Raw genomic sequence first — 20,504 nt, 5'->3', positions numbered from 1 at the left:
CGGACTATCCTCTATTGCGTATGCAATGCGCGCTATCACGCGAAATCGGTGTGGCTCCTCGACGGAGACATGACGCTTTTCCTCAGCGAATCATCCATCGCAACCACTCTTTCTCTCTCTCCCTCTCGTATCGTGCGAATGGTCCGATCACGTATTCAAGCGCAACTTACCAGAATTATTACTGAAAATTACTCAACAAGGGAACACCGTGAACCCGAACTCTTTGATTTTAATACACTTTTGTGAGTATGTAGAGTAAATCAATACATGAATAACGGTATATTCCATTTGTGCCCAATCGCTATTTAAAGGTATGATTTACACTCTCAAAGTAAAAAGGACGATCTACTTTTTCGTGTATTACACAGAGAAAAATAATGTTGTTCTTTTAGCAAATTCGTTGTTGCTATTGCATATTCATAGTAACATCAAAAAAATTTAGTTAACGTAACTAATTTTACAAATTATTCGTTATCAGAGCAAAAGTAGTTTTGTTGCAAGGATAGAAAAAATTTGTTGAATGTATTTGTCCTAACAATCATGTTAATTTGCTATTGATGCAAAATAATGTATCCTTAGCAAATTTATTTGCTATCGGAGCAAAACTGCAACTACTTATATAAATCCATCATGGTTCTTATAGCAAAATAATTTGTAGATTCAGCAAATTATATCCAGCAAGTAGTGATTAGTACTCTTAGCAAATCTTTTTGCTGTCCATATAAAATATCTTGCTAGACCAGCAGAAAATTTGCTGAGCCAGCAAATTATTTTTCTCCATGTACTCTTAAATTAAAGGAGATAGAAAAAAAATTTTTCAAATAAAAATTTAATAGTAAGTTAAATGCTGTAAATTGACATAAGCATAAATAAAAAATATCTTTTTTATTATAAAAAAATTTTTTTATAGATATTTTTTTATTTATGCTTATATCAATTTACAGTACTTAACTTACCAAATTTACTAAACTTTTATACTAACTTACTTTTATTCGAAATCTTTCTACCTCCTTTAATTTAAGAGTAATACACAAAAAAGTGGATCGTCCTTTTTACTTTGAGAGTGTAAATCATACCTTTAAATAGCGATTAGTACAAATGGAATATACCGTTATTCATGTATTGATTTACTCTATATACTTACAAAAATGTATCAAAATCAAAGAGTTCGGGTTCGCGATGTTCGCTTGTCAGAATAGCGGAGGACATTATACAAAATTGCGAAATCCAAAATTAACAATTTACCGACCATTTAGGAATTAAATTAAATTAACTTTCCGCTTCTTACAATCTGCGTATATATTTCTGGTGACACACATACAGTATAATTTAAGTCTGTCAGACTCTTTAAACTTTGAACTACCATAATTTTGTTGAAAATCAATATTTTTGGATACATTCTTTTTCAGAGATGTAGAAGAGTCTCTGTTGTAAGATAGTAACAATAAAATCAAAGACTGTAAATAGATTTTCGCTATTTTGAAATTTTTCAGAATTTTAACGCAAAGTTGACGAGCGACGAAACATTTGTTCGGATCTCACAGACTTAATATTGTACGCGGAGCGAGGATAGAAAAAAAATGTTCACATGACTAATCGTAACGGAAGATTTTTAATTTGAAACTCGGTATACTATGCCAGCTTATTTGACGCACGAAGAACTGACAAGATTTTCAAGTCGTACGATTATATAAATTTTGAACGAAGCTTTGGTCTCTGCACATCCGACGACGGCAATGACGACGACGACTCCGACTTCAACGACGATTCACAGAGTATCGGCAATTGTCCGCGGGGGGAAGAAAAAACACGCGAGGACGAAGAAACGGACTCCACCGCTCGGTTTCGCACCGCAGCAGCCCCTCTTCGAGATCCGAGACAGTTCGAAACCTGTCGGCGCGGATCTCTCGCTGGTGAAGAGCCGGCGAAAGACCGACGGTACACCGGAGCGGAGGGAGACGGGTACAAAAAGGGGGCGACAACAAAGAGAAGGACGCGGCGAAGGAGAAAGAGAAAGATGTGGTGGAGGAGAAGAAGAAGAAGAAGAAAAGGCACGGCTCGAAGAGGTGGAACGAAGGGAAACGAAAGGAAAAAGGAGCTAAAGAAGCGAGAAAGCCAGGGAATTAAAGGAAGATTAAGAAGGCGGTCGGAGCAGAAAGGGAGGTCGAGGCAGCAACTCTCGAAGGACCTGCGAGGGGCCCCGCTGCTGGGACGAGGTACGGCAGGGGTGAGGAAGGGAACAAAAGGAGTATCGCGAATACCCCGAGCCGCCGCAGCCGCATCTCTTCTCGCTCGAACGACGAAATCGCTTTCGAAGGGGGGAAGGAGCCACTCGCGCTTTCTTGATCGCGCCGGCGAGATCCGTATTAATGAGAAGCGTTAATTAACCGCGACATCGCGACTCGGTCGCGGCCGTTTTCGTCTTTGTCCAGGTGTACCCCGATTGTTTTGCCAAAGTACACACGCGGCTGGTTACGAAAATTCGCGAAAACTCGACGCGATCACCGACACGGCAATGACAAGATTGTTCGACGATGATAATGATGATAATAATAATGCACTTCGCGTAATTGGGAAAATGGTTTCTGTGACGACTGAAGTCGTCGAAAGGCGGGGCGAGACGAGTTTTAATTGGCGATCGGATGCCAGGTGAAATAACGAGGGACGACGAAGTAGGACCCGGCGCGGACTAAGCAGAAACCTGCTCCGGCCGGTGCTGGCTTCTCCGAAATCCTAATCTTAATTAAATTTATATCCATTACGCCTGACGACCCCGCGCGGCCGGTGTATCGCGTGGAATTCCTCCCGACAGTGACTGGCTTGTCCACTCCGTTTAAAACAGCCGACTGAAAAAACGCTGGGATTTTAGCTCGGCGGCGACTTCTTGTCATCATACACGTTGACCTCGTGACGGTTACGCTCTAGCTCTTCTTCCGCTCGTCCTCATCGCAAGTCGAATCGATTGCATTCGTATCGGATGCCTGCTTATCGCGAGGGGTCCGTTCGCATCGACAGCGATCGCCGCGCAGGAGAATATCCTTCTTCCCCGAGTGTTGATTCTCCTCGCCCGGCTCGAGAATCGAAATGAGGCCTGGAATCGCGTGTGAGAGTCACGCGATACGTGTGCGGGACCGAGTCCTAAATCTCTCCAGGGCCAAATTCGCCGTCGACGAACGGCCGACGCGGGTCTCTATCAATTTCGGATTTTCGAGCCGATTTACCTGATCCTCGTCCCTCGACGACGACGACGAGGGGGTTGAAAAGGAGCAAAAAAATGGTGAGAGAAGAAAAAACATCAAAAGAGTAGAGGAGAAGGAGGGAGAGAGAGAGGGGGGAGAGAGAGAGGGAGAGAGGGAAAGAGAGAGAACAAGGAGGGTCTCAGGAGAAAGATCGGTATAAAATTAACGAACGTGCTTCCAATGGGCGAGATAACGTCGTGATAAATTTACGTCCGACCGCCGTGCGGCCTCTCGCCGTGCGTTTCGTCGGCGTATGTGATCGATCCTATCCTCGTGCCCTTCTTATCGTTGATGAATTATAAATCTCTGCCGATGAAACGGATTTGAACGAGGTGCTCTCTCGGCGCCATCATACCAGAATAATCCCTCATCCCTTGGCTGGAATTAATAGAAAAAATGCTCAAAAAATCAACATCGAATTCCTCTCCGTAAAATCCGTGCCGAGTACTGTTGATTGTCAATGTTAATCACTTGGAATATTTATACCTCGAAGACTGAAATTACTTGCTGTGATTTCGTTAAAAAAATATTTGTGATTGGTATTACTTTATTTTCCCTCGTAGAAAAATAATTAAAATAAAATATTAAGGAAGATTAGTTTAAAAGTAAATTAAAAAAGAATTTAGAAAGTCAAAGTGACTTCAGATTGACGATAACGAACCTATTACTCTAGCACTAACAATCTAGGATTGGTAATATTGAAGTATTATTAATAATTGATAATGTGAAGATTCCTTGTAAGAGAAAACGATTAATTGACCGAAATTTCGTATCATTTTGATTACCTTTTTTTTTTATAAACACTAATCGTATGAGTTGTTAGGCAAGAAACAGGATTTAAAGCAGCTTTGGGTTTTCTCCAATTAAGCAACCGCGTTGAAACTTTCTGGGGGCGCGAGAGCGCGATAGTCCCGGCTCGATCTCTCCCTCTTTCGCGCGAAATCGCCTATTTTTGTCGAGACAACGAGGTGTCTTTAATCGCGCGGCGATCGTAATCGCCGCCGAGCCGGAACCCCGTCGAGGCGACAATTTGTTATCGTTGCCAGTGCCACACACGTGAAACGACGCCTTGTACGTTTGACAAATACCGCGCTACATGCGTACCTGTTGCGCTGTCGAGAAATCCACCTATATGCGCCCGGGATTCGACGCCCGGGGAGCAAGAGGTGCTGGCGGCAGAAGGATACGCGTGCGTGTGTGGATATAAGGATGCGTGCGTGGACTCTCTTGTGGTCAGATGTGTGTTATGCGCGTGCGCGCGCGCGCGTGTGTTTGTGTGTATGTGTACATGTATGCTCGTATGTGGTGCTGAGCGATGAGAGAGTGTGAGGTAGACCCGCCGGGTATGCCAGGCTCGAAGTTAGGTGGCCGAAGGGCTCCAGTCAAGGCCTCCAGACATCGGCGGGGGGGCTGTGCGAATCTTTGAGCATCACTGCCGAGAAGGACGAATACGATAGATAGTCCCGGGCTCGGTGAGCGAGCCGGCCGCGTGTATATCGTAATACGTGATGCCCACCTCTTGGGTCCCGAACATCGGCCGGAGGTTGCGGGACTTTTAATGGATCTGGTCGATTAAGGGCGACCGCGGGTGAAATATGCGTTCGCATTGAAAGGCGAACGAGCGAACAGACGTAAAGAAAAGGATCGAATTAGGGTATCGGACGTAGCGCACTATCAGGACGCGACACTGAAGCGTTCGCAGGGATCGATCAGGTTCGGCGCGGATCCGCGAAGGTCGAAGTAGCCGCACCGGCTAATTAATTAATCGCTATTAATTCGCGACGACGCGACGGAGGGTTTCCCTGTTCGCCAACGGCGGGGCTCGTGAATGGGCCTCGGCAGCCGACGAAGGAGGAAGGGTTTCAAAGCCGGCCGAGCCATCGGCGCGTCCATCGTGACCGACAATGCGTGCGCGCGTACACGACGATTACGATCGTAATTTATTACCGCGCCGGGAAGCACCGCTCGAGCCGCGCTCCACCACGAGTGAATCTGAAATGCACGTAATCTGCGATCCGTCCATCCTTTGGTCCCAGGGACCGGCCGTCCAGGATGGACGGCGGAAGGACGGTTGGATGGACGGACGGACGGACAGACGGACAGTCGAGCGCAACGATGCATGGATGGGCCTCCTCCTCTTCCTCTTCTTCCTCCTTCTCCTCCACCTTCTCTTCCTCCTACCCGATTTCGCCACGATTTTTTTCTCATTATCTTGGACGGTCCCTCTTGTTCGTTTTCTACCACCCGGCCGACACGTTTTCGTACCTTTCCAATCCTGCTTCAACATCGTCGTCCTCTACCGCGCTGATCCTCGGTCGCTGTTTTCTCACAAGGCGCGACACGAATGCTGAAGAAACGGCTAGAATACATTTCTCAATGGGTCCTCTGGATGGTCAACAGCGATCGATGATGGTCGCGTCGTTTAACCTTCCGCGTATAACGTTGGGTTTGTAAGACCCGAACGAATATTCGATCGCTCACTAACTTTCTTAGGGTTCCTGGCTAGTCACCGCGGCCATATTGGTTGATGACGTCAGAAGCGAGAAATTGCACACCTAATTTGCGTCCGAATCATTGCTAGATAAAAAGATATGTTAACAAGATGACACTTGCAATCAATCCTACACACTCGTAAAATGCTCCGGATAGTGTTTCTTTTCCCGAAATAACTTTTACAACACACTTTTGATCCCTTTACACACTGCAAAATATACGTGTGGAAATCGGCTTATTTTGATAGGAGATCAGCTGTGAGACTCGGTGCGAAATATGATAGAAAAAGTATTATTATACTTAAAATATTCCAAAAAGCATAGTATTCGGACAATTTTCACACTTCCGCAATTGTGTTATGTGTGATATGTAAGCACTACAATCAATAAAAACGCTGTAATTTGGACGGAAAAATTTAGGTGGCTGTTACACACATACACACATATCATACATAATTCGCTTTATACATACGATGAACGAAATTCTTATTCCTACTAATGATGGCTGTGTCGCCACCGTCAACGCGGACTTCTCGCCTGACTACTCGAGTCGAAATTTTGATCCTATGTTGAATTCTACCTTGAATTCTACACCGTAGTAGGAGCCAAGTAGAGCTAAGATAACAAAGTAGGTTTAATTCTAATGATATAATTTACTCCTACTTTGACTCTGATGATGTCTGAAATTTCCCTTGTCTGAAAGCTTTCGCTTTCTTTAACGTCAAAGTAGGTTCTATAATAATAAGATCTTAGGAAGCAAAGTAGGTTCAGTTGCGAACCTCTATTAAAGCTTTAACTTCTACATAGAATATATATATTTTATAGAAATATTTAAAAAATTTAATAAATAACGAAACAGAGACGTCAAATAGCATACAAAATATACATTTTATTTGTTGCATATATTTCAGACATCATCAGAGTCAAAATAGGAGTTATTATTAAATTATATCATTAGAATTAAACTTTGCTATCTTAACTCCTACTACGGTGTAGAATTCATAAAGTCAAAATTTCGACTCGGAAATGTATGTCAATATCGTCAAAATAGGTTTCACCTAGGTTGTAGATTATCTAAGGCTCAAACTATTTTTAAGAGCGTCAAAGTAGTGTCAAAATTTTGACAAGGTAGAGTTAAAAATTCAAAAGAGAAGTTAATGAGTATCAATATCATCAAAGTAGGTTTTACCTAGGCTATAAACCGTCTAGTAGGCGCAAAATATCCTTAAGAGCGTTAAAATAGCATCAAAATTTCGACCGAGGTTAACCAAGAGCCTTAAGGAGTTCGAGAAAATTTCCAAATAGCGCGAAACTATTTGCAAATTTTAATTTTATCTTGTTACTATCTTATAGCTAAAACTTTTCTATATCTCTGGAGAAAAAATCTGCCCAAAAATATGAATTTTCGACAAAGTTATGATGATTCGAAATTGTCTGGATTTAGGTATCCGTATGTTACAATGAGACTTCGCTACCACACACAGAGTGACAGACACCCAGATTGTACTGTACGTCCAAAAATGTACGATTGTACACGCGAACAGTTAAAAATCAACGACGAGTCATTGTCGCTCAACAGCGACTTGTACATGCAAATTAATCCAAGCGACAAAACGCGCGTGATAGAAAGTTACAAAAGTAACTCTCCGACTATAATAAAGCCGGTCATGGAAGGGCCGTCGGCGCAAGGTGCAATAAAAATTCGTCACGCCAGTAGCGTGTATTAATAGCGCGATTAGCAACTTGAGAAAGGTGTGGAAGAGCGCGAACGGCAGCTGTAATTTGCATCTGCAAATGCCCGTTGGAGTTGGATCGGATAGTTGTTCGACTTTACGACGTTATCACGGGTCCGCCGCGAGGCGTCAACGAAAGGTGGTGTCGTCTACTGCTGCCAGGTACGCGATATATCGCGTTTCGTTCCGGAGAAACGTTATTCACAGGAGAGAAATTCGCCGGGATATTTGCCTATCTGCTCCATCTTCGCACTAATCACGCTCCCTTTTCTCGCCTCCTCCTCCTCCTCCTCTTCTTCTTCTTCTTCTTCTTCATCATCGTCGTCGTCGTCGTAGTTCATCCGAGTGGTTTCGAGCCGCTTTATCTCGTTCCACGCATTACACTGCGGCTCTTTGCGGCGACGAAGAGGGAGGAGAAGAGACGAAAGGAGATTTCAGCCGCGATCAGCGGGAATATTTCACGGATTAAGATTAGCGCCTCCGTACTCAGGTGGTGTGCATTCCATTTCGGTGCCTCTGCTGTGCGAAGCCTTACGAAGTCTATGCTTTATTCGCGAGGGCGGATCTTCCCCCTTCGAATCCTCTCTTCCTTCACGGAAAAAAAGAGATATCTGTTGCGGCAAGACTCTGTGTGTGGTAGCGAAATCTCATTATAATATATGAATACCTAAAAATAACCAACTATCAATAGCCATATACGTAGCTATGAAACTGATAAGTTTCAACATACATACACACAGTAGCCAAAGTTTTAGTTATAGCAACAATTGCATCTTCAGTAAACCATGCTTAGCCATGCGCGACAGTTAAATCTTTTCGTTTCGAGTTTCTCTTCTTAATTAAGTGTACTCGGCGATCTTAAATGGTCACAAAGATCGAGACCTGTAACGTGCAATTAATGCGCTGTACCTCTCGATATAACGGAAACGCTGGTCGGAGGTCAGAAAGCGAGAAAGGACGATGGAGGTGAGGAGGAGGGGGACGGAAGTGTCGATTGCGAAATCAATCAACGGCGGATAGTCGATACATCGCGAGCCGCTAGAGGAGGTTTCTGCGTTATTGATAAACGGGGATAAGGGCGAAGCGCTTATTAGCATTCCCGCCATCGAGCTGACATAATCCAACGTATGATTTACGGTCGCCGCGGCGCGGAACCGGTCCACCCGGGCCAAATAAAATACCGTCCGGTACGCGCCATTTGTCCGGCCTCGGCGCGGAACCAACCCGCGTGCCCTCGGACGCGTACCTGGACAGTCGTCGTTTCTTACCGCGCGCGAGGAGAGTAAGAGTCGTCCGCGACGATACCTCGCGAGATCTCCGCTGCTCCTTCTTCTTCTTCTTCTTCTTCTTCGTAATCCGAGAGGCTCGCGCGTCCCGCGAGACCTCCGATAACTTTACAACACCCGCCGTAACAACCGGATGGCCGTCGACGGATTACGAGAAGAAGGACCCGGGGCGAGGCACGCCCGCGGCGCGATACGCTAATGGAAAGGGATTTGTAATTATAGCGGCGACACATCCGCCGCGACATTCGCACGTCGGCTCCCAAGGTGTCCCGCGCCGATCTCGCGAGAGAAGTACTCACTCTTCCCGTTCGCGTTCTCACGCTGAATGATGTATCCAGCTGGCAAACTAGTTGAAGTTTTTGAACGAGAGTGCATATCTGCTCGGTGTATTACGCTACCCGCAAACCAGTCTGCCAGTAATTGCTGCAGAAGTGGCTCGCTATTACAAGATAGAAACGTACAGGTCCGGTATCTTGTAAAAGGAAAAATTCGCGTATCTCTCTTCCTCTTTTTCTCTCTTTCTTTCTCTCTCTCCTTTCCCCCTTTCTCCCTGGGAAAATAATTAATGGCGTCAGTGGCGGTAGATCGAGTCGTTTTCTCTCTCTTGCTCGCGCGCGACGGTATACCGCAAAATGAATTAATTTTTCACGCACGTTCTCGACGGAACAGACCTGACTGAAACATCCCGTCACGAGGAGTGTCACATACCCGAGTACGAGAGATCGAAAGGAGTCGACAGGGGAGAATCTCCTGTCCGCGGGATCGCGGAAGCTTCCGCCGTGAATCGTACGAATTAAAAGTGCAACTCGAATCCGAATGAACTTCGGAGTTAACGTTCTGAACGAAGCGCGAGAAACTCCCCGCCGGCTTCCTCTTCGCTTCCTGCTACGTGTTTCGGTCGTGGTTACCGGTTGGTAATACGTAGAGGCGCGATGAGTTACGGACCCCCTTTTTCGTGCCCCGCCTTGCCTGCGGGCCCGAAAACAACGCTCAGAAAAGGGGAGCGAATTAGTGCTGTTAGCGGTCGAACCGGCGCGAAACTGGTTCGCAGAAGCCCCATCGTATTCTAATGAGGCTTGTCTAGGTTTGCGGAGCATTTCGAGGTCCCGAAATCTCGCAGTTCGACTACTTTATGCGCAGTGTTGTTAAATAAAATTCCCATAATTAAAAGTCCCGTAATTTCCGATGATTCGCGCCAGGGACCAAATTATTGCTTCGCTAACAGTAATTTCTTCTCAAAATGTCTTCAATTTATTTTGCCAGCTGAACAATATTTGTTAACTATTATCGAATTAAAATAACTTGATTTCAATTTTCACTCGGCGCGACAAGTTAATTTAATCGCGCGAACCTCTTAAGTGGAAGCTGTAATAATCGCGCGCAAGAAACAGACAACCCTAAATGCGAAACTTCAACCGCCGTTACCGTCGGGTCAGGCCCTGACCGGCGACCTTTTTAGTGCGACGCGACTTTTGCGCCGATCGGCGCGACCGGTAAGATCAGAAATTCCACGTGCGATTAAAGTATTAACCGCGGGAATCGTTGAGCGGCTCGCCGAGCAAATTGCGGGGGACGCATGTTCCCCCGTGCGTGCGGGCGTTCCCTCGGCGAAGAGGGCTTTCCACCGCATTTTAATTCGTTGATTATTATTCCGTATAACCGCTCGTAAAACCGGCCGCGATGAGCTCTAACGACTCGCCGCGCGTAATTACGCGTAATTACGCGTGCGGCGCTCCCCGCGAGACGACGCGACACATAAGAATCAGGCCGGAATCGCGACTAAAAGTTCGAAAACAATTACCACTGGGTCAGTCGAAAAGATCGACTCGATTTTTTTGCTTCCTTCGACGGTAAACCGGTCGCCTTCCGTGTCGGGGAGAAGAATGCTTTCAAAACGTTGGCGAAATTGACAGATGAGGATAATGATTGCTTGGGTAATGAATAATTTATTTCTATTCAATGCTAAATGATATTTTGCTGAAAAACAGAAATATTGAAAGCGTGCATTTGTCTCACTTTTCAAATTTCAGTACATTCTCTTAACGAAGACAATCGCTTGATTGATGAATAATTCATTTCTATTGAATGCAATAATAGCAAGTTTGTCTCAGAAATCGAACTTATTGATTGATCCATTACTTGCAAGATAAAGTAGTTTGGCTTTAAATAACAAGTTAAAAAAGATAAAAGATATTGGATCTCCCTTTCTCTCTCTCTTCATCTTCTTTCTTTTTAATTATGTCCTTAGCACATGAATACATTTCAAAAGTCCTTGCGCATGAATACATTTCAAAAGTCCTTGCACATGAATACATTTCAAAAGTCAGATAAGTGTGTTGTATCTCTGCAATATATAGCGACTAAAGTATGCCACCTGCATTCAGTCGACACAAATGCAACGATAAATCCGCGAGCGTGTCGCGCGAAATTTGCCGGCAATCACCAAACCGATTCCCCGGGGTTCCCGAAGGACAAGGAGAGTTTATGCCTCCTTTATGCTTCCCTGAGGAGCTAGCCGCCGCTACCAGCTGCTGTTTCTGCCAGGTGGCAAAAAGGAGCGGCGGCCAGGGCAGGAAAAAGAGCGAGAGGTGCAGAATATGTGAAGGAGAGAAAGAAAGCAGAGAGGGACGGATGGTACGGTTGGTTTCTCCAGTGAGTCCAGTAGAAGTGAGAAGGAGAAAGCTGCAGTTAGCGAAGGAACCCGAAGAAGTGAGCCGAGCGAAAGAAGACAGAGGTGTAGGAGAGAGGAGAAGGGTAAAAGGAAGGCGACCCAAATGCACACACACGTACATATACATATACATGTTAAGAAGTGCAAGTAACAGAGGAAGATAGACAGATAGATAAATAGAGAGAGAGAGACAGAGAGAAACAGAGAGAGAGAGAGAGAGAGAGAGAGAGGGGGAGAGAGAGAGGGGGAGAGAGAAAGAGAGAGAGAAGGAAAGATAGAGAGACTACCTCCAAAACACCTGGCGAGTATCCTTCTTCTAGTGGCGCCTCTTCGGAGAAATTCCTTCCTTCTTCTCCAGGACCATAAGATCCATGGGAACCGTCTTCGTAGCTTGTCGCGGACACAAAGCGGCGCACGATTTAGCTTTTTCTTATTTTTTTGGCGGACACATCGTTACATTGATCGAACGACGTTCCACAAAATATGCCTGACCGTGATTGCGGGACCGTTTCCCAGGGTCCCAATGTGTCTCGCAACGGCCGTATTTTTCTGAGACTTTTCATTGTGCGGCGTGGGACCTTGACCTTGGGAAAAGTTTGGGAAAAATCCTAAAAATCGGGGATACGTCCCGACCTTTGCTATTCTTCCAAAGCTTCAAATCTAGATAATCGATTTAAATCGCGATGAGTACTTTATAGTCCAACGGACGAAGGGATACGGTATCTTATCACAAGTTGGAAACTTTAACCCTCTAATGTTGAGTCTGTGAGACAAATATCTGACCAACTCACCAATTTTCATTAAGAGTTCGGAAAAGTTTTAAAACAGCACAAATCTGTTTGCAAATTTTAATTTAATTATACTACTATCTTATAGTTGAGACTTTTCTACGCTGTGAAGAAAATACTTTTTGAGATAAAAGTTCATTTCGCAGAAATAAATTTTATATCTTACAAATTTTCAAACATTTCTTTCTTAGTGCATATCTCTGAGACAAAATATTGATTTTCAGCAAAGTTATAGCAGTGGGTTGAAAATTGCGAGTCAGACAGACCCAGATTGTACATCCCTCAAAAATATGATTGTACACGGAGAGTTAGAGGAATTACGGTTCTCACATACTGCATACATACAGGAGCATTTTGGAAAGGTGTCCTAGCAATTACACTTATCTAGCGATTTACACACATGGCACTCGTGCGCGGAGGTACTTCTCGCGAGTCTAAGAAATTGATTAGATATGCGGTGAGAAAGAATGTCTCACAGGTGGAAGGTCCGTGTCGCCGCTCAAGGATTCATATCCTCATTCGTCCTGGGAACGCCTCGCGCGAGCAGAACTCGCGTGTGACGCCAGTCGAGGAGTCTCTGAGTAAGTTCTCGCGCAGGAAGCGTACCGATCCGTGACATCACATCCGCCGAATTAATTTTCCGCGCGCGGAACGTGCGCGCTTGTTGTGCTGGATCGACGTTCCTCGATGTCCTGCGAAGGAGACGCCGATCGATTCCGCGTCTTATCGAACCGTTCGTTTTCTCCCGCGTTCACCGTCATCTACGATGAAGTCGTCCATTTGATTCGGCATCAGTACGAGCCTAACGAGCTTTAAATATCGGCTCTTTCTCTCTCTCTCTCTTTCTCTCTTTCTCTTTCTCATAGAATATCGTACCGTAGCGCGGTTATTCGCAGTTGGGATTACGGTAATGACACCGTTGACGGCACATTCGTTACGCCGACGAAACCTGTTCCTAAATCGAGGCCACGAGACGCGCGTATACAGCGACTTCCTCGTTGTCGGCCGTCGTGACTCACCGGAGTCGCAGAAAATCAGGTGTCTCGCTCTCGAGCGAGCCGGCTCGTAGCTCGCGGATCGTTTGCATAATCTTTCGTCTAACGATCGAGCCGCTCTCCGCGGCGCTTTTCGCCCCGCAGCGCAGGCCCGGATAATCCACCGTGGGAATCGAGAGTGTTTTCTTTTTTATCCTCTTTTTCTTCCCTCTTCCCTTGCGTTTTCCCTTTTTTCTCTTCCTCCCTTTAACCGGCTTTTCCTAGAGTCGTCGTAGAGACACCCAACTGGTTCTCAGACACACGTTCGCGCTCGGAACCGCCCGAACGTGTTTGAAATCTGTTGCCGATAAATTCGCACGGAGATTGCCCACGGATGGAGTATATCCCGCGCGTTATTACAACGGGAATGTTCTTCGAGGGCAAATACGCGACGCTCTGTAACGTGCCCCTTCGGATAACGATCGAATAAGTTAATTAGAGAAAAAAGCTTCCTCGGAGTCGCGGGGTCTTTTCAATCGCCGAACAACCGAGTCAAGCCCGTGCTAATTGGACGATCCGACGATGGAGATGAGAATATCCGGGTGCCATGAGAAACACCGTCGCGAACTTCATGAGAACGCATTTGAACCCCACGAAATAGCGAGAAGCGGCTCCGTTGATCGAGATAAAAAAAAAAAGGGAAGAAGGATTCTCGCGGCCTTCCGGGCTGATTTATGCACGCCTATTATTATGACACCCAACCGGTTGTTCCTGGCGAACCAAACTGATTGTAATTAAAAGCCCGTTTATCGCGCTCCAAGATCGAAAGCTACTCTCACAGTCGGATAAGTTCTCACACCGTTCATTTCTTGAATTTCCATGCGCGACGTGTAACACACAATGTAGGGAGCAAGAGCGATCCACTTTCTCGGTTACGAAAGATTTAAAGCTTTTTACATTAAATGATCGTGTAGAAAACTTGTGTATTCTCGAGTTAAAATTTTAACCCTATTTTCGACCTGAACTTTCTAACATCTGTATGTTCTGAAGGATCAGGGTATATTTAATATACATGCTCAGACAGCACAGATGTCCAAAATCGAGTCATAAGACGTCTTGAGGACGTCTTTAAGACATCTTTAAGATAAGACTTTATAAACTTGTCTTAAAGATTTCTTAAAGATGTCTTAAAGAAGTCTTATGACCCGATTTTTGACATTATGCTGTCTGGGTGGAAACTGAAGTCCTACTTAGCGTCTCTAAATGGTAGAAAACAATGTGCCACTTGCAGATTCTGAACCTCTTTACCTCTCGGCAGAATTAGTAGGTTAAATGGAATTAAAAGAGGTTGATATAGGCTTCAGAATATCAAAATAGATGTTAGATGGAATGTGTTGTAGTAGAGAGTAGGATCAAAATTTCAACTTGGGTTGTGACATTCATGCGAAAAGTCCTATATTGATTCTCTGGTGTTAAGCTCGAAAGAGGCAACTGAGACGTTAGCCGTACGTCCACAACAGTAAGCACACAACAGGGCGAATAAAATCTCGACGCGGGGGTGATTAGCAAAGCGAGAATGTGTAATTTCGCAGCGACTCACGCAGAACCGAGATGCAAGAACGGCGAGAGAACTTTGTAAGGCCTTTACACGTTAATGAGCATCGCCCCTCTTACTCGCGCGTTCACCCCATTTTGCTCGCCACTGCCATCGGTTCCTAGCGACGTTTCGAGACGCGCTTATTACTATTTCCTTTCTGCACGTGCTCGTTACGTGGCGCATGCAGTACCTCGCCGGGCATGACGACGCTCCGGCAATTATTTGGATTCATTACGAGCAGGAAGGGGACTTCCCTTCAGGGCCTCACCGTCCCGCGCCTCGCCCCGCCGAACGTCAGCGCGCCTCACCGTGACGGGGGCCCAACGGACCCAAACGCCCGCGGCCTCCTTTCGGCGATTCGCGTGCTACCGCGGCAGCTGGGAAATCATTTCTTTCTTTACTTTTTCTCTTCTTCTGTTTCTTTTCCTCTTTTTCTTTCTTTTCGCTCTTTTTTTATTTCTTAAGGCGCGCAACATCTTATCGCCAGGCTAGGGCGAAATTCAAGTCGGTGACGGTGGTGATGGTAGTGGTGATCTTGTCCTTCAGAACCGCACGTAGGATGCCCACCACGATTCTCCGGCGAATTCGACATCGATTTTTCCTCGGCAGAACATTAGCGGCAGATGGAGAGAAAAGATCGCGTGCATATCGTTGACTTGAGAATTTTTTAACATGTATCATAGTATTTGTTGATCTTGCATTAAATTTCGACTCTATTAGTTAATTGCGAGTAAGTTTTTATTTTTAATTATGTCGACTTTTTTCTTGTCTCAGGATCAAATTGGCTACTTGAAACAGCTCGCGACTTGTAAGCACGGATTGGTAACGACTCGGCACATTTTTATGTAGAGGGATAATCGATTTCGAGTAGGTCGAAGAACTCGTGTACAAAACGCGCTGTATAATCGCGACGTGAATGAGCTTGTAGAGATTGGCATCAGCACATCCTCTCCATTGTGACGATCAAAGTGCGACTGTACGTCAGGTCACGTCACGCTATTAAAATGGGGCGAATGAAAGGCGGCGGCGGCGACGGTAACGAAGGATAACGTATACGTCGCTGTGCTGTTGGCGAAGTAAAAGAGAAAGTAGGTAAGGACGGAGAGACAAATTGCGCCGGACAGAAGGACCGGAGGAGTCCCAGTTCGATGTCAGAGAACACCTGGCGCTCATCTGACCCGATAAACCTCCCTCGATCTCGTCCAATACCGACGAGGAGCGAGTTTCGGGGCCCGCAGGCCCCGCTTCGACGGGTACGTTGAACCCCCTCGACGATTCTAACGTCTCTCTCTGTCCCTTTGTGTTCCAGGATTCGCATGGTACCGAGGAGCCGAAAGCAGCGCCAGTTACTGACACGTCCCAGGACGTTCGAGTACGTTCTGGCTCGCAAAATGGAACTCACACCATCGTGACGTTCTCCAGGAAGTGGCATACTTGCGATCCACAGGATCATCATCTTACGGTGAGTATTGCAATTCCAAAATGCGCATTTTCACACGACAATTGCTTTAATATTTATCATTACTGATAAACTCAATTTTATGACTCCCGATTTTTTATCGTCCAAATAAACAATTTCCCGTAGAGACAGTCATGTGATGAGTACGATGTTACTCGTCCCGCCGTGTATAAATAATCGTCGTGAACATCTAAATCGAACGTGATAAGAATGAAAGATTGCACGAGTCGAGTTGAATTAAAACCTGCCGCGGTTGAAAAGCACGAGGGTTTGTTCCGAGCGTCAATCCTGGCTGAGAATAAATCTCGCGGATCTCAACCCTCTGGGGGTCTCTCAATAATATTACGCGTAATTGAAAGGAGCCACTCTCGGACGCCGGATGGCGATTCGCGAGCGCATTAACGCAGCAAGAGCCGGAAATTTATCGCGCCTCACTAACGCCAAATTACCTTCCGACCTCTAATCCGCTACTCTGTAATTAAAACGCGTGCAAAGAAAGCAAACCCGCTGTATACATCTCGCTGCGGCGTACCGGGGCCGAACATGGGGGTCCTTGAGAGGTCTGGGAGGACAGGAGGACGAGCGAGGAAGAGAGACGGAGGACCGGGGCCGGAAGATTTACTGTATAACCGCCGCGGCTCCGTAGAATTCGCGGAGAGAACCCTCTTTCGATTTATGCCCGGCGAGCAGGGGCCCCGCGGCTTTAAGAGGCCCTCGGGCCTCGCTGTCTCGAATTCCCGCGGCGGTATTTAGGCGTTTAGCATGCCGTCTGCCCCCTTTCGCGCAACCCTCCAGCAATCAACGTATCCGATCCTAACTGCAGTCATGCCACCATAATCCCTGCGAGATAATATCTCGCGTATTTCTGCCCCGTCGTGCAAAGTATTAAAAAAGACAAGGGAAAAAAACGAGAAAATTAAAACGCTGTAAATCCCGCTCGTTAATACTCGCGAGAGACAATGTTCCGGTCGAGAGGGGGAAAGAGAGAGAGTCGCTTTCAATGACGAGGTTCGATGATCTCAGGGAGATACCATCAGGGTGCTGTGGGCCTTACATCAGAACGATCCGGAATTGAACACGGCGGTCTGGCACGGCAAGAAACGGGGCGGTAGGGCCCTGAGACTGAAGACAGCCGCGACCCATCCACCACCGCCACAAACGCGAAACAGACTGCATTGGGATGTAAAGTTCAGCCAGGTAAAAGAGAGTCTCTCTAATAAACTCCTGAAACCTACCTCCGATATTTTTGTCTTATCAGCGGCAGCTTTAAAAAACTGATTTCATTCGTTGGTTTGGCGATATGATGAATTATACACTGAGAGAAACATGTTTGGTATTTGTTGCTATAATTATATAGAGAAATAATTACTATAAATTATGACCAAGACAACCATTTTTTAGTCAATTGCACTATAATTTTAGTGATAATAACCTTATATGCATGTTACTACTACTATCTTCGCGTTGGAATAACCAAAAAATATAGTTGGTACCAAATTGGGTTCAACTATATTTTTTGGTTGTTCCAAAGCAAAAATAATAGTAGTAACATACATACAAGGTTATTATCATTAAAATTATGATACAATTGACTAAGAAATGATTGTCTTGACCATAATTTATAGTAATTATTTCTCTATATGATTATAGTTACAAATGTCAATCATTTTTCTCTCAGTGTAGCTCCTTGGAGATATCCTGGTTGCAAAGCTAGAACTGAAGTAGTCGATGGTAAATGAAGATCCGCCTCTGTTGTTCCCGTTTGAATGAATGAATGAATGAAAATGTATTTCTGTCCGTCTAGTGTGAGTATGAGAGAAATAGAATAAAAACTTAATCAATTCTCTCTCTTTCTTTCCCCTTACGACTTTCCATTCAAGTCTGAATGTTTCTCCGCCAATTTTCTCGACTGATCGCCGGCGAATCGCGTCAACTAATAATATTCTTGTCCTGCAGTTCTCAGTTTCGTCCAAAATGGACACCACATACTGGTGCAAGATCTTCCAATCTCCCCTGGATCAGAAGCACCACATGATAGGGGTAAGTAAACGACGATGCAAATTCTCGCTAACAGGTTTCTCGAGTGGACGTAAACCTCTTGAGAAATACTCCGTGTCTCGTGAGCGAGCCGGGCGCTGGGCTGATGGAATGCAAAGGTTGGGCCTTATTCGTATGTGCTTCACGAATCACGGTCATTCATGCCGGACGTCGCGCAGCGTAGACGCGCGTCATTAGAATAAAGAAGAGCCCCGGAATGATGTCACCGCGTGTTCCGAAACGCTCGCGGACTGTCAATGGGATCGCGCGGGAGAAAGGATCATCCCGTTCCCAGGATCCCTCCGTGAAAAATCTCAACCCAAGCCCGTTCAGACTTTGTGCAGATTGACAGTCCTGAAACATAATTCTCCCGGCGAAAGACTGAAAGAATTTTTCCGTGAGATATTTGGGAAAAGATACTTGGTTTGTGCAGAGTTTGTCATATTTGTCAAATAAAATGGAAAACGGAATTATCCACTTTCGAAGAATTAATTATTTTTATTATAATAAAATAAACAGCATCGTGTATTTTTTTACATTACTAACGCGAGAACTTTCTATTTTCCTTTTAATAATCAGACTTCTTATGAGAATTGAATAAAGACAAAAGAATTTTTTTCACATAGCTTTCGAAAATCGGGACAATTGAAGGGGTGAACTTACTTCGCGATTTTCACGACGTTACCTGCATTATTTATGGATTTCAGTATACTCCGCTTGTGGAGAAGGCCAACGAGGACCTGGTCCACCATATGATCCTGTATGAATGCGCGTCGACGTCGACGATCCTTAGTCCCCAGACCAAGTTGGCCGGCGCTCCTTGCTACAGCTCGAGGAGCCCGATGCCTACGGAATGGGAAACGTGTATGCAGCCCGTCCTCGCCTGGGCCCGCGGCAGTAAAGGTAAATTATCTACGAAACGAAGACAAAGTCTCGAAATAGTCGATTCTCCGTGGCGTGCATTTTGGCGGGCAGCGATTTCCTGAAGGCAAAATCCAAAGGTACAGCGCAATGTTCGAGCACATCCATAAGATATTTCGTATCGTCAAAAGATATACGAGGAGATCTTCCAATTCGCCGCGGCGAATCGCGTAATTTAAAGAAAGAACAAAATCTATTTTGTACAACGGCCTCTTTTCTTCAACGGAATAACCTGTATTTTACTCGTCGTAGGCGAATGGCTGCCGGAACACGTCGGTATACCCGTAGCAGTGCACAGCAATAACACGTATTACATGCTGGAAATTCACTATAATAATCCGCACAAGAGGGAGGTGAACGACAGCAGCGGCGTAAGACTTCACTTAACTTCGGAGCTCCGTCCTCAGGAAGCGGGCATCCTCGTGGCCGGCGTGGCGGTGAGCCCCCTTCATCTGGTACCCCCGAGGCAGAAGGCATACGCCACCGCCGGATATTGCACTCCTCATTGCACCAACACGGTAATCGAAGACTCACGCATCATATTATTTAAATTAAATTACTCAGACACTAAGAGAAATACATCATGATTTTTCACAAACGTCATTTTGATTTTATGTATACTTTTTTGTTTATTCTAAAACGCCTCAACACATACTTTTTACAATACATACATACATATACAGTGTGTCCCATAAGTTCGGCAACGGCAAGAAAACTCGGCGGGAGAACATTTTAGAGAAAAATGTTTCGAATAAAAGTTGTAAGGCTTAAAAAGTCGCATTTAATGACAGTAGTTATTTAACCTAAGATGACGTCGCCAAGGTCAGGACAAGGTCAACTTTGCTTTTTTAGATAGAAATATATATTTTTTATTACGGCATTTTATTCTACGTGAAAAAGCAAATAACTTTTGTTTAAAAACATTTTTTATACGACCTCTATTTTCTAAGATATTTACGTAAATATCTACAAAATTATTGGTTTCAATAATTTTTTACTTGAATTCTACCAACTTTACCGAAAAATATCAAGAGATAAAAATTATTTATTTTGTTATCATAGAGCTCTGAGAATTTTTTCAGAATTTTATATTAATTTTTTAGTACTGCATTTTCTTGCATTTTCTTGAAGTACTAAAAAGTTAACACAAAATTCTGAAAAAATTCTCAGAGCTCTTTGAAAACAAAATAAGCAATTTTTATTTCTTAATATTTTTCGGTAAAGTTAATAGAATTCAAGTAAAAAATTATTGAAACCAATAATTTTGTAGATATTTACGTAAATATCTTAGAAAATAGAGGTCGTAT

At 44.8% G+C, this 20,504-nt stretch overlaps 1 protein-coding gene across 1 annotated transcript in view; it reads left to right on the top strand.

Annotated features, from left to right (window-relative positions):
* LOC116851877 (MOXD1 homolog 1) overlaps positions 1-20,504 on the top strand; it is a 31,453-nt gene that overhangs the window by 3,112 nt on the left and 7,837 nt on the right. The window contains exons 2-6 of the mRNA XM_032831747.1: positions 16,090-16,242; positions 17,263-17,436; positions 18,196-18,279; positions 18,984-19,179; positions 19,450-19,715. Of these exons, the coding sequence (XP_032687638.1) occupies positions 16,090-16,242; positions 17,263-17,436; positions 18,196-18,279; positions 18,984-19,179; positions 19,450-19,715 (873 nt within the window). The remainder of the gene's footprint in view (positions 1-16,089; positions 16,243-17,262; positions 17,437-18,195; positions 18,280-18,983; positions 19,180-19,449; positions 19,716-20,504) is intronic.

Source organism: Odontomachus brunneus, unplaced genomic scaffold (genome assembly GCF_010583005.1).
Source record: "Odontomachus brunneus isolate Ranch 3 - 2012 unplaced genomic scaffold, Obru_v1 Obru_scaffold_195, whole genome shotgun sequence".
NCBI lineage: Eukaryota > Metazoa > Arthropoda > Insecta > Hymenoptera > Formicidae > Odontomachus > Odontomachus brunneus.
This window is presented reverse-complemented; position numbering and strand designations above follow the sequence as displayed.